The sequence below is a fragment of the Tursiops truncatus genome, chromosome 18 (assembly GCF_011762595.2).
Source record: "Tursiops truncatus isolate mTurTru1 chromosome 18, mTurTru1.mat.Y, whole genome shotgun sequence".
Taxonomy (NCBI): Eukaryota; Metazoa; Chordata; class Mammalia; order Artiodactyla; family Delphinidae; genus Tursiops; species Tursiops truncatus.
The window spans coordinates 9,122,496-9,137,733 of NC_047051.1; the positions used below are offsets into that span (position 1 = coordinate 9,122,496).

A 15,238-nucleotide genomic window follows, 5' to 3' on the forward strand; every position below is an offset into this window, starting at 1 on the left:
TATTCATTTTGCTAAGTTATTATGAAAGATTATGTTGTCTTTTGCACTATTCATAACCAATCAGTAAAGAAGGGAGGAGACATTCTAAAATGTCTTATCAATTTCCTTGTAATGAATAAATTAGTAAATGATATATAGTATAATCGAATTAAAACAAAAATTACATCTAAAGTTCTTGTTTTTTCTAGATTCCTGTTTTAATGCATATTAGTGGCTGATACCTAAGTGACCGTTCTTTACCTATGTCATTTAGACATTTTTCTACTGGATGGCCTCATATTTAACATGACCAAAAACATTTCCAGCAACTCATTTCCTAAATTACTGGCTTTTCTCCTTGAATTCCTGGTTATAATCAAAGATGATCTAATTCACCCATCTAGGCTAAGAGCCTCAAAATTGTCTTTGATTTTTCCCCTGTGCTAATAAGTTTTGCCAGTTATTTTTCTCTAGAATGTTTATTTAATATTTCTCTTTTCTGCTATCATCGTATTCATTCCCTTTCTTTAATTACTGTAGTATTTGGATATTTCCCTTTCTTATTCCTCTGTCTGCGTATGGTATATCATGTCACTGCTAGATAATCTTTTTTAAATGCTATGTTTTCAGGTTATTCCATTGCTTGGAAATCTTAATTGGCTTCCCTTGTTTGTTTTCAAGACCAATATATAGTTTTACCCAGTCCTCATCTCCCATTGTTTTTCACAACAAATGACTCGTAGTTTCCCTACTTTACTTTTGGTTAAACTTTCTTTCAGCCTCTGTTGCTTTTTTTCTCCAAATCCCATCGGTTCACTAAGATTCTTTCTAAGGGAATGAGCTAGGTGTGTTTGAGAGATCAATTTGGTTGGAGAGTAGGAATGAGAGAATAATGGTCAGGGATGAAGGTGTGAGGTACCCAGATTATGTTTGGACTTTGTGGGTAATGTAAGGAATTTGGGTTTGATTTTAAGTAAAACTGGAAGATGTTCTGGAGTCTAGTGGTCTAATTTGTGCTTTTAAAAGATTGCCCAGATTATTGGTGGAGAATAGAGGCACTAGAATTGAGGTAGGAAATGCCACTTTGGAGTCAGCTAATAGTAATCTGGGGAAGGGATGAAAAGGGAAGATGATGGAAAATAGCCAAATGGTGTTAAATATACTAAAACAGGATACTTTTTGAAAAGAATGAAACTTTTCCTCATAAAGTTATAAAGCTACACTAGGGAAAAGGAAAAACTTCTAAGGTTATTTGATTGTAATAACAATTACAAATGTCTATATTAAAAGGCTTGATAGCTCTGAAATGGATCACAGTGAAAATGAAGATTACACAATGTCTTCACCTTTGCCGGGGAAAAAAAGTGACAAGAGAGACGACTCTGATCTTGTAAGGGTGAGATATTTGGTTTGATTTTATAATAAGTACAATAATTATTATTTTTACTATGTAAATAATCATTTTTACACTGAAACCAGTTAATTTTACTCTCAAGTTCGACATCTGATTTTACTCACAAATTTGAGTTCATAATTATCCTCTACCATGTAATTTAAGTATATTGAACTTCTTGTGTTTCTTGTCATTCTAGTAAGCAATCTTTATTCTTTAGCGCTTTGGAATCAAACATGCCAGTTCCATACTCAGAACTGCTTGGCTTTTGTGTTTTTTTTTAAACACAGTAAATTTAGGCTTAGCCTTAGAGAAGGAGGCTAGAATGAGGGTCCTTAAAGTTTCCTTCATTTTAGTTGATTTCTTGAGCCTTTAATTACTAAGTAAGTTTCTAGTAAATGTAGGAAATGCTACTGTTTTCATAAAGTCCTTGTTTAGTTTTAAAATCTTAATAGCAATGATGTTGATGTGTGTGTGATAGGCATAATTTATAAATGCCATTTGAAGACAAATTTGGTACTTTTAGTAAAGATACAGAATACAGTTGTGTATTGCAACACAACCTGATGGCATTAATAATTGAGTATATTTTGACTTTCGAGGTTAGCTCTAAACATTTCTTGAATAACCCATTAGGTTCCCTGAATGAGTTCCTTTATCAGTGAAGTGTGGATACTTAGCTAGTAAGGTTTATCAGAATAAATGAATTAGCCCAAATGAATGGTTGTTGCTGCTGTTTTGTTATAAAGATTAATATTTTTGATTAATGATTATCATAATAATGAAAGTTAATGTTTTAATCTACTCGATTAATAGAGGCAAAAGGTTATTAATAAAAACATTTTCTTTCTCTGACATAGAACTTGCACTCCTGTCTTCCACTGGCCCAAGCTTACATATCCCAAGAAGTTTAAATTATTTTCAGTTTTTTTCAGATTTCTCCAGTAATTTATTTTAGCAGATTGTTTCTCTTTCCACTTAAAAAAATTAAAATTCTAAAATTCTTACTAAATCCTAACTATACTATAAATTCGGATTTTTATTGGCTGTTTAAAATTTTCACCCAAACAGAATTAAAAATTGATTGCTTAGCCAGAAAGGAATCCTGTTATCCTGATTTATGGAAGAATCTTTGAGTTGGAAAAGGTATTTATGTCTTCTAGTCCTGCTTCTCACTTAGTGCAGAAATTTCTTCATTATCATTTATGAGAGTTGGTGCTTGAAAATGCCTTAAGTGGAGAGCTTATAATTTCTCTCATTTGTTGGAAACCTCAACTAGGCTACCCATACCCACATATACTGCCTCCTTTCCCTCCCCATTACCCCCTTAATTAGGAAGCATGGTTAATATTTTGCTAGCCTATAAATTCCATATCTAGTTCTACCTTTTGGAGCAATGCAGAACGAAGTCTTTTTTTTTTGCTGTACGCGGGCCTCTCACCGCCATGGCCTCTCCTGTTGCGGAGCACAGGCTCCGGACACGCAAGCTCAGTGGCCATGGCTCACGAGCCAAGCCGCTTCACGGCATGCGGGATACTCCCGGACCAGGGCACGAACCCGCGTCCCCCGCATCGGCAGGCGGACTCTCAGCCACTGCGCCACCAGGGAAACCCTGAAGTCTATTTTTTATAGAACAGTTTTGAATTTCTGAGTTTTAAGATTTATTTATATAATTAATGAAGGCCTTTGGCGGTCTTTTGTGTAACATTGCATCCATTTTCAGAGGAACCTTATTAATAAGCTCATTTCAACTGAAATATTCTCAAAGAGGTGAGCATTATGAGACAGAAGTTCAATTTAAAGACCAATAGATTATGGTGAAAGAGTATCGTCTTTTTTATATACTACGAGCTTCACATTGAAATTTCACTGCAAAGGAATTATTCTTCATATACATTTGTATTGTAATATTTAGCTTTACAAATAACATATTTTCTCCATTTCCTGCTTCTAACCTCAATTTTATACCCCCCTCTGTTCTGAAAACAATACGGTACAAAATGAAAAATTAGAGAATGTAGTGCTTTAGGAAGCTTAGATTATTTTATGATATCCTCAAGAAAACAGACATTGAATTTCGGGTTTGCCAACAACCTTTTCCAGAGCATAAATGAATTCAGCCACTTTTTCAGATCTTTGGATGTCAGAATGAATTGTAGCATTGAAAATTGGAGGGTTTAGTTTTAATGTTTCTCTTCCCATCATAAGTAATGACAGGTAATTTTTAATTTATGTACAAAACTCTAGATAAATACTAACAAATTAAAACCAATTATTTATAGGGCTTTATTTTCCCCTAGATTTCAAGGATAATTTAAACGCTAAAAAGAATAAAAAGCAAATCAACATCCCAAATAAAAATACTAACAAGATAATCTCAGATCATGCCAAGCAGACACAAATAAAATTTAGAATTCATTCTTGACAAATATGAACTCTTTGTAAATTAATACTAGAAGGATACTTCATTAACATGCTAAAAGTTTTATCTGTTTAAATCAGTAGTCAGTGATTTAGTCAAAATTATTATTCTTAAAGGCAAAATACTTGAAACATTCTTATTAAAACTCAGGAACAAAACAACCTGTTGTTTAAAATTGTTCTAGAATATTTGACCAGTTCTGAAAGATAGTAAATAGGAGCCAGAAGTATGACAATGAAAAAGAAGAGACAAATTTATTTTTATTTTTGTACTCTTAAAAAAAATAAGGGAAGCAGTTGAAAAACTAAGAGTGTAGGCGTATGTATGTATATATGTAACTATAATTTTACTCTGGTAATTTTACTTTATATCAGATGTACACTTGGGGGAAAGGGGATTTACTTTACAACACTAGCCATTACAACAACGAAATTAGATAGATGGATCTAAACATAACCTTAAAAAGAGGTAGGGGGAACCTATGTGGAGAAAATACCAAAACTGAGAAACAGAAGAGAGAGAAGACATGCCATATTCCTTCATGGAAAAAATGAGTTAAAAAGATGACAGTTCTTTCTAAATGAAGATATCATTGTAAAATTCCAGTGTGATTTTAAGTCCATGTGGAAGAATAAAATGGATGCAAAAAAGAGGAGTAATAAGATCAGCCCAACCAAACACAAACATACTTAGCTATAATTAGTAAAATATTGCCCTGTTGTTACATTAGCCCAGAACCATTATTATTATTATTATTTTTTTTTTTGCGGCATGCGGGCCTCTCACTGTCATGGCCTCTCCGATTGCGGAGCACAGGCTCAGCGGCCATGGCTCACAGGCCTAGCCGCTCCGCGGCATGTGGGATCTTCCCAGAGCAGGGCACGAACCTGTGTCCCCTGCACCAGCAGGCGGACTCTCAACCACTGCGCCACCAGGGAAGCCCACATTATTTTTTGAAAAATAATGCAAAATAAAGGAAGCATTACAAATAAGTGATTTTGAAATTGATTAGATGTCTGTTTGGCAGTGGAAGTAGGAAAAATAGTTTAGAACCTCAACTCAGCATCCTATTCTAAAACAAGATACAATAATGTCTTAGTCTGCTCAGTCTGCCATAATAAAATATCATAGACTGGGAGGCTTAAACAACACAAATTAATTTTCTCACATTTCTGGATGTTGGGAAGTCCAGGATCAAGTGTGGGCCAATCCAGTTCCTGGTGGGAGCTCTATTCCTGGTTTGCAGACGGCCACCTTCTTACTGTGTTCTTAACATGGTGGAGAGAGAGACAGCAAGATCTCTCTGGTGTCTCTTTTCATAAGGATACTAATCCCATCACGAAGGCCCCACCCTCGTGACCTTATCTCAACTGAATTACCTCCCAAAGGCCACATCTCCAAGTAGTATAGTATCATAGCACTTCAGCATATGAATTTTGTGGGGACACAATTCAGTTCATAACAAATAGGAAATAAATTTAAATATACACAAAAGTGTAGAATATTTAGATTAAAACTCAGACTTTAATAAACAGATGGACAAAGGGCATAATACCAAGGATATAATTAGGCAGTTCACAGGCAGGAAACACAAGTGACTAATTAAACATATTAAAAAATTATAAGTAATTAGATAATTTTTCTTTTCACTGTTTTTTTAAGAATGTAAACTGGAACAGACGTTTTGGAAATTAACTTGGTACTATAAATATTATGTGTCTTGGGTTTCCCTGGTGGTGCAGTGGTTGAGAGTCCGCCTGCCGATGCAGGGGACACGGGTTCGTGCCCCGGTTCGGGAAGATCCCACATGCCGCGGAGCGGCTGGTCCCGTGAGCCATGGCCGCTGAGCCTGCGCGTCCGGAGCCTGTGCTCCGCAACGGGAGAGGCCACAACAGTGAGAGGCCCGCGTACCGCAAAAAAAAAAAAAAATATTATGTGTCTTATGTACATGTGTATACCTGTGGAGAGCATTATAAATTCATATACACTATTCTTGGTTTCTTTGAAGAATTTCTTCAGTCTCCATCTGCTGGTCAGTGCTTAAATTCAGTGAATGTAGACTGGTATTTTATTTTAAATTTGAAAGTCACTGATTTTTAAGTTATTTTTTTTGTTAGTTGTATCTGGGAAGAAGTGATATCTTTGATTCAGAAGTGTTTTCAGAATTTTTAATAAATGATGAATATGTTTAAACTTTTGTATCTTGCAACCTCCATTTATAAAATAAAAATAGTTCTTTTATGATGTGTATGCATGATATATATATAACATAGTTGATATTTTATGTCTTATTATACATTGTGTGGTAAAATTAGGATTACTTAAATTGACTATCAAAACAGATCCATTATACTTCAGTATAGTTGTCCATTATTTAAGCATTCAATTTAGAATGTTCTTTTTTATGAAATAGCTCTTCACCAAAAGTTTATAATCTAATCAAATACTGATCTTGAGGGGTTTCATTTGAGGCTCTCTAGCTTGAGTAAGAATAAAAACGTACCCTCTTACCCCCAGATAGTGTTTTAAATTAGAAAATTATTAATAAAGGCAAGTAAGTAGTTATCGTTCTGATGTACTTCAGAACTCTATACCTTATTTAGGTACATTTTTATGACTGAAGTGGATAACAGATTTTTTTTTTGATTCTTAAAAATACATATACTAACAATGCATACTAAGTTTTATATTTGAAGTTGTGGCTTTTATTCCTAGTCTGAATTGGACAAACCTAGAAGCCGGAAAAAAACACCTGTAACAGATTCAGAGGAGAAATTAGGGATGGATGACCTGACTAAGTTGGTACAGGAACAGAAACCTAAAGGCAGTCAGCGTGGAAGGAAGAGAGGCCATACGGCTTCAGAATCAGACGAACAGCAGTGGCCTGAGGAAAAGAGGCTCAAAGAAGATATATTAGAAAATGAGGATGAACAGAATAGTCCACCAAAAAAAGGTAAAAGAGGCCGACCACCAAAACCTCCTGGTGGAGGTACACCCAAAGAAGAGCCAACAATGAAAACTTCTAAAAAAGGAAGCAAAAAAAAACCTGGACCTTCAACAGCAGAAGAAGAGGAAGAAGAAGAAAGACAAAGTGGAAACACAGAACAGAAGTCAAAAAGTAAACAGCACCGAACTTCAAGGAGAGCACAACAAAGGTAAGTATGTTTAACTCTAAACTGCATACATTTGGTTACTATATTATAAATCATAATTTGATGCTATCCACATTTGGGTCTTCCCCAAAGCAGAGCAGAATCTCCTGAAACTAGTGCAGTTGAATCCATACAATCCACACCACAGAAAGGACGAGGAAGACCATCAAAAACGCCATCACCATCACAACCCCCAAAAAATGTGTAAGTTGTAAATAATATTAAATTTCAAACCAGTTTCAGATTATTTTGCAGGGGTTCATAAATTTCTAAATATACATAGGGCTGTATTTAAATCCCATATATTTAGCCCCATTACACTAGATAACATAACATTTTTGTAAACTTACCTAGGTGATTGATACTCAGTCAACCTTTGGTGACATTTGTACATTTTTACAGGTTTTAGACAAAACTTTATAAATGAATACCAAATAGTTTATTATTTCCAATACATACTTTATGGTACCTGAAGAGATGATGAAGTATTTTTAAATAATTACAGTATAGACCACGTTACCTTGTCATTCCATGCTACAATTTTTCTTCGTGTCTTTCCTCAACAGCTTTAAAAAATAGCTTTTACACTTTTGCTTTGATTCTTTGAACCATGTCGGAAAGTAACAGGCATCATTTTTCTTAAATTACATCTGTAGAAATTACCACATGGTGATCTCAAGTTTTTGATGTCTTGATTTTGTTTGTTTTCTAATCACATTAACACATCTGTATCTATAGATAGTTTTGGATGTTCACACATGTACATGTTTATAGGAGAGTTACAGTAACAAATCTGTGTCCAAACTTATTAAAGTGACAGGGGCATCAGTGTTGTAATTTGTAAATTGGCACTTTTTTCTCCTCAAAGTAGAAATAGAATAGCGTGTCTTCTACTAGAACTTTTGCAGTTTTTCTGAAAGTAATCCCATACTTGAATAGCTTGACTTTTCAGAGTTGCCAACAGACCTTGGTTAAATACTCAGTTACCTTCAAAGTTTTTCCTGTTCCTGTGTATTCCATAGGAAGAGGAAAAGTTACCTGAGTGTCTAGCCAGTACTTCCTGCCTTTTTCCATATAATTTTTCCCTCAGATAAAAAGTAAAGGTAAGTACATTTTTGTGGCAGCTTCATAAATGTGTTTGTATTCAACCATGGAAACTCATTGTTTTTTCGATAAAAAAATATTCTTAAGGCATCTTAAATTCCCGTCGTTAATTTTATAACAAGAATATAACAGGGTGAATATCTTTCATGCTTGTAACTTTAATTTGTTTCTGTTTGGGCCTCATAAAATTAAGGGCTTAGATGATTATCATGTTACCTCCTAAAATTACACAAGTTCCTCACATGAGTGTTCTAAATCAAACAAACATTTCTGTTAAAAAATCAATACAGAAAGAGATTCTGTATTCTGTCTTAACAACCTAACTTCCTTTCACTGGGAAGCCCCCTTTTAGAGGTAATGTAATAACATATGTTATGATTTGTCTGTTTTCTTGTTCTGACCTCAGTGGAATTGAGAAAGATTGTATTATTTTCCTTGTATTTTCTTCTGTTAATTCTGAAAAACTGAATCAAGTACGTTTGAGTAATTGGTTTGAGTATGGATTAAACAATATCTATTTTCGATTGCTTATAGAAATGATAGGCTAAGTTCTTAATTAAAAAACAAATATTTATCAAGAGAGATACATTTAATTAAATGGTGACATCTATTACATATTTTTGAGTGTCTCCTGTTTCAGAGGGTACTAGGTGCTAGGGAATATAGTGGCACGAAACAGGCACGATTCTTATCCTTATAGGACTTACCATCTAAATGGGCATGTAGTCATTAAATAATCACACATAAATATGGAATAGTAAATTGTGATATGTGCCCTGAAGGATAAAGTTAGGGTGCTGTAGGAGAATGTAAGGACAGGGCTGGGGAATTGGGGAAGTTTTTTTCTCTTTGGAAAGTGACCAGTTGGTTCCTTGAGAGTAGTAGGAGTTAGACTGATAGAGAGTAGGGAGAGGAACTCAGGTGGAGGGAACACTGTTTTGGAAGGTTCTGAAGTGGGAAAAATCCTGGCAAATTCAGAGAGCTGAAGGAAGACAAGGATATTGCTGTGTTGTAGTTGTGGGGAACTGGGGAGTGGAAGGAGATGAGAATGGACAGGTAGGCAAGGCCTGTCTGCAGTGCTTTATATACTGTATTAAGGAGGTTTATGCAGTTACTCTCAGTACGTAGGGGGCTCTCTAGGGGGCGTGGCATCAGCTGTTTTTACATTTTTGAAAGATTACTTGTAGAGACAAGAGGCAAGAGATGAGAATGGTTTAGAAATATGTAGTAACAATGAAGATGGAGAGAAGTGAATGGATTTGAGATTTCTTTATAAGTAGAATCTTAGGGCTAGATAAAGAGTTGTAGACTATGATGAAAGACTCTTAAAATTTCTGCTTTGAGCAAGTCAGCCTTTTACTGAGTTGGGAAAGGTAAAAGGAAGAGTAGACTTTGGGTTATGTTTTAAAATCCTTTATGGTATTGGTCTCAGTTACACTGACTTGTTATTTGGTAGATCTTTTTATATGTAAGATTCTAGGATTAAGTGCTTGTCTAGGGTTCGGAATGTAAGAAAAATATTTCTTGGCTTACAAGGTAATTGGGAATAAAAATGATAATAAATGAAAGCCTGTGAAATATTTAAAGCATTTCCTGTTATGAAGTAACCTACCACTTAAGGATCAGAATGTTCATTTTATTTTGCATGTGTTTTACTCTAGCCGTGTAGGACGCTCCAAACAAGCCGCTACTAAAGAAAATGATTCAAGTGAAGAAGTAGATGTGTTTCAGGGTAGCTCTCCTGTCGATGAAAATCCACAGGAAGAAACAGAGGAAGAAGAAGTTTCTGCAGTAAATGTATGTGTTTATGAAAGTGCCATGTGTAATAGTATGGAATATAGACTTAGAGTTGGTAAATATTTGGTCAGGTCCATTTAGCATTTGCTGTTACTTAATAATTCTAAATATTTATATATTTTTCTTCATTAGTTTATAGTGTTTCATCTGCCAGCTTAGATAGTGGAGACTATGTCCTTTGTGAAAACCTGAAACCAAGTGAGAATAATAGACATAGCCTAGTGAAAGTGTAAATGCCCAGTTTAAAACTGAATGCAGAGAGGAACAAGTGGCAGTCTGATGTCAACACTTTACGCATTTAAGTTCTTCCTGTATCTGTTATATATACTCTTGTTTCGTAAGTATTTGTTTGAGTTTCCCACTAGCTACTAGTAGTTAGTTGTATAGAATAAAATCATGTCTTTAACTAAAATTAGCTTTTGGAATTCATAAAATTGGTAATAGACACTTCTTTTACAGAGGTAGGAATGTGATGCTTCCTGAGATACTTTTTTTTTAAAGAAATGAATGGTTTTGCTGGTTACATCTCAGATTTTTTTCTCTTTGGAAGAAATATAATTAACACATTTAAGTAAGAGCTGTCATCTTCCTAACATTAATGGTGAATCTTTGGGTCAGCTCAGCCAGCCATCTTTGTTTGAGAAACCTGTGTTCTTTGATCAGGTCCCAGGGTTGATCCCTGCCCCTCTGTTCCATTTAATATAATCAGCACTTCTCTCTGCATCAGGATGCATTTATGTGAATGAATTAAGACCACAGATAAATATGTTGAATTATGGTCTCAAACTAGTTGGGCTTGTTTGTAAAGGGTTTTAGGGGGGTGTAAAAATAAGGCTGAAGAGTTGTACATAGTGACTGGTGTCTTCATCAAAGAAAAACTATACTGTAAATTAATTAAATTAAAATCCTGTTCTATTTGTATTCCTCTTGTTAATACTGATCTTTTTTGAACTAAAGTTTTATGCTTTCATTAGTACTTGCCAGTAAGTGGTAATATGTCTGAATTTCAGATTATTTATATGTATTTGATAGTTGTTATGATCCAAACTCAATAGCTGTTTTCTGAGAAAGACAGCTGTGAGCCTAAATTCATAAATATTAAATGTTTTCTTTTACTACAGAAACATAAGTAAAAAGGTGATATTTGCAATTGTTTTTCTTGCTGTTGGCATTGATTTCTGTTCATTTCTCTTTAAAATTATTAAATAGAAAAGTAAAATAGTTCTCTGTTTTGCTATCCTGAGAAAGGCTGTTTATGGGCATTCATGTATTATGTACGTCTAAATGTGTGATGTCAAGGCAGGAAGTTAACATAGGAGAAAGGTTTTGAGGAAAGAAAAGCAAAGAAAATCAAGAACATGTAAGAATAATGATTGGTTAAAAAATAATTACTGCTGTGTCTAATTAATATGTACCCATTTTAATTAAGCATCTGGTGATATTTCTTTCAAGGTACGGCGGCGAAGTTCTAAAAGAGAAAGGCGATGAACAAATGTCATTAATAACTTTCTATGTGAAAGCTTTGAAAAAAATAATTTTTTGTCAAGCTTCAGGCTGAGTAAAGCCTTTGATGCACAAAGTGGGACTGCTGAAGAGTGGACAGTTGGACCTTACTCTGATGACCTCATGTATTTGTGGTCACGTGCTTTAGCCATGCGCACGGTATAACATTGACTATGGAGTCTTGTGAAAAAGTCTAATGTGCGATGGCTATGTAGACATAAAGAAGAAACTTGTAAATATATTTTTTCTTCTTCTTTTTTTTTAATGTTTCTGACTTCTAAAGTGCTTGTATAGCTTTTATCTGCGGCTTTAAACTGACAGTACCCAGCTGTTTATTGGATCTATTGATTTGAAAAGAGTTTGTTAGGATAGATCTTAAGCAGTAATCTGTCAGTGTTTGTATTTGTATTCTCTGCAGTTTTACTGTGAAAATTTTTTTTCAACAAATGGTGTCATTTTCTTGATGTCACAATTTGTTGGAGAGTTAAAATGATCGCTTTCCCTTGTGTATCTTACCTAGTGTTTACTCCTGGGCACCCTTAATCTTCAGAGGTGCTAAATTGTCTGCCATTACACCTGAACAATGCCTCTGATGGGAGGACGCCACGCAAACTGTGGAATAGTCCTGAAGTTGTTTGATTATTTTACACCTCAGTATTGGTCCCAGAATTTTCTGGCCTTTCATGGCAAGGAAAATTTTAAAAAGAGAGAGATTTAAAATATTATAATTTTAAAGAGTGTGTTATAAAAATAATGTACTGAGTTCTTTATCCCATTTTATCATCCCTTTTCAGTTTTTATTAATCTACTGTATCAATAAAATTCTGCAGTTTGAATTAGTTTTTAATAGTCTAGAATGTTATTGTGTATAGATATTTCCTCTTGAACATTATATTCAGAAAATGCAAATTATTACACTATAATATAAAATCTGATATATACACATTAGAAATGTTTCAGTTCTCCATAACAGTGTAAAGTTAATCAGAAAGAAAAAAATTTTATTGATGCAGTGTGTCTTTATAAAGCTGTTCTTGAAAGCAAGTGTTTTGTATTTTATAGTGAGTTGCATGTTTATGAAAAAAAGTGCTGAAAATGGGATGTGCTCTTTTCTGTAAATTCGTATTTAGCCATAGTATATGATAGATTGCCCCATAACATAGTTTTTCATCAAGAGTTTATTATTGTACTTTATTTTGGAGCCAAAAATTGTTTCTGGGGGGGAGGGGCAGGGTGGGAGTGATATATCCAACTATATGAGCTACTGTAGGTTCACAATCTTATGAACTTCGAATGGAATTCCACTTTGTCCAGATTGGGAGAAGTGGAAATATATTTGGGTTTAGAGCATATCTTTTTTCTTTGTTGTAATCTACAAAATATAGAAACAAAGGCAGCATCCTTTATACAGTTTTATGAACTGTATTTTCAACCAAAACATATAGGTTACAACTTAATGCTTTCCTAAATTCATTTTAGTATTTCAGGTGCTGTTCTTTCATTTTTTCATGGTTACCATCAGAAAAGAAAATCGTATTCTAACTTATTAAATTTATCACAATGGATAATGGAGCATTTTCATTTAATATGCCGTTATGTTTAAGGTATATTTCCAAGTTGGTTATAATAGATGGGGGATATAATAAAGAAACTATTTTGGAAAGTGACATTTTACTATTTTCCAGTGTATATCACAATTGATGTGATTATTTTTCTTTTGAAGATTTCTTCATGTTTATGAAACGGCCTTTTATTTTTTAAAAAAAAGTTTTGAATTGTGTCTTGATCTCTCAATATTTAACTATTCTTCATCTACAACAGTACTGACACCAGTGATTATGGGAGGCTGCTGTATATCAAGGCAGCTAATGTTGGACCAAGATACAGTTGGTTTTTAAATGTGTCATTAGCTCAGTTCTCCCAAACACACTATTTCTATTTCAGCAGTACAAAGGCATGTTTTTAAATCTATAAAATAAAGAATAAGGGATAGCTTTGTATTTTTGTCGTTGACTAAATTGCACCGGAAATGTTTATGGGAGTATATCTTTAAGACCATTTTATAAAACAGTGAAAAAATGATTGTGGAGGATTTTTATTTGCATGATCATAGTTAACCAAATTTCACTGCACATTTAATTCTGTACATCAGTTCACAAAAAATGTTCATTGTAGATTTTGTTCAATGACAGTGAGTCTGTGATTTTATAACTTGTCTGTTCACTTTTTGGGAGGATTATGATGTAAATTTTCCATTTTTCTGTAGAAAAAATAGGTGCAATAATGATCAAAGTTTTGATGTCCTGAGTCATCTTAGGGGATTATCTCATTATGTTGAAACTTAACATTTCATGTACTAACATTTGGAGAACCACATACTGTAACTAAAGTAAAATTAAGTATGTGTAAAACGTTAATTGCTAACAGTGGTTAGCAAACTCTTCAGTGATAATGTTCATTTTGAAAATATATACTGTATAAAAAAGTTAAGAAAATATTTAACTCACTGTAACAAGTTCCATTATGAAGATCTTATGATTCTTCAGTGAGGTTGTCTTGCTGCACTCTGTAGCAAATCCGTTTAATCTACACTATAATAAAATTTCTTGCTGCAGTGCAACAGGAAGCTTTTTCAGTGATCTCCACTGTATATGTAAATTACAAATGTGGCTGTAAAACTTGTTCCGGGTATTAAAGGTTACATTACTTTCTGTATTTTCTTATAACTTGTAAGTTTGATTTTTGATTTTCCTTTTGCCCACTTAAAGAATGTCAGGAATTTAAGACTTTGTTTAACTTAGGCATATCTCCCCTACCACATAGTATTATGTCACCGTAATGAACAGTTGGTATTTAGATAGATAATCAATTTTCAGACACACTTTTGGATTTTCTGTGAAGTTGAATAAACATGAAAGCTAATATATAACTGTATTATTTTATTTATGTGAATCTATCTATATATATTTAAATACGTTTACTAAATGGAGGAAGGCACATTTTAGTGATTTTTAATTTTGGAGGCTTTGTTTCATAAAGAGGAAATATATTTCCTAGTAACATTTTTCAGACTTCTTGTTTAAACTTCTCATGCAACATCTTGGCTGGCAGAGACTTACTAAGTATTATTTAAAAGGTTGCATAACTGAAGAAAAGAAATGTATAATATAAACTTTAAAAGTAAACACTAAGAAAATAAGTTACTGTAGTGACAGTTTTATTAATTTGTTCAGTGAATATTTATTGAGTACCTACTATGTGCTAGGCTAGTTACAGAGGATATAGTGTGATCAGGATAGAATAAGTCTCTGCCTTTGTGGAGCTTACATTCTCCACAAAGAGGTGGGGGACTAAGGAAAACAATAAGTAATAATATATAATGTCATACTGTGAAAAGTATGGAGATTAGAAAAGGAAAGCAGGATAGAGAGTAGAAATGATTGGAGGAGAAGCTATTTTATATACTTAGAAGCTGCATTATTCAGTAAAATTTAGGTTTGTTAATGTCTTTATGATGAAGTGACACTTTTATAATTATAAAACATCATTTGTTAGCTGTATGAATACTTCATGCCTACTTTATCTGATAATTGATAGCCAGTTTTGTTTTAACTATTGGTTGCGTGACAAAACTTTTTCTGTTCCATTATTTTCAACCTGTTTATGTCCTTATGTTTAAAAGTGCATGTCATGTAAACATTTTATACTTTGGTCTTGTTCTTTTATCCAATCTTAGAATCTTTGTTCTTTAATTAGAGTGTTTAGACTATTTATTTTTGGTATAATCACTGATACTGTAGCTTTTATTGCTATTTTTTTGCCAATTTTTTCTTTATTCCTTTATTTTCTCCTTTTCCTACCTTCCTTTGGCTAGGTAAAGTACTTCTT

The 15,238-nt window shown here is 33.6% G+C and overlaps 1 protein-coding gene across 8 annotated transcripts in view; it reads left to right on the forward strand.

Annotated features, from left to right (window-relative positions):
* The window catches only part of PDS5B (PDS5 cohesin associated factor B), a 197,207-nt gene extending 183,142 nt beyond the window's left edge, over positions 1–14,065 (forward strand). For 3 of the 8 annotated variants that reach the window (XM_033843432.2, XM_073795032.1, XM_073795035.1), the window contains 5 exons: positions 1,270–1,375; positions 6,510–6,949; positions 7,040–7,150; positions 9,712–9,847; positions 11,300–14,065. In XM_033843432.2, the coding sequence (XP_033699323.1) occupies positions 1,270–1,375; positions 6,510–6,949; positions 7,040–7,150; positions 9,712–9,847; positions 11,300–11,335 (829 nt within the window). In that variant the 3' untranslated portion in view covers positions 11,336–14,065. Of the gene's footprint in view, positions 1–1,269; positions 1,376–6,509; positions 6,950–7,039; positions 7,155–9,711; positions 9,848–11,299 lie in introns of those variants that run through there. The other 5 variants (XM_033843433.2, XM_033843434.2, XM_033843435.2 and 2 more) reach the window with 5 other exon arrangements.
* Positions 14,066–15,238: the final 1,173 nt, after the last annotated feature.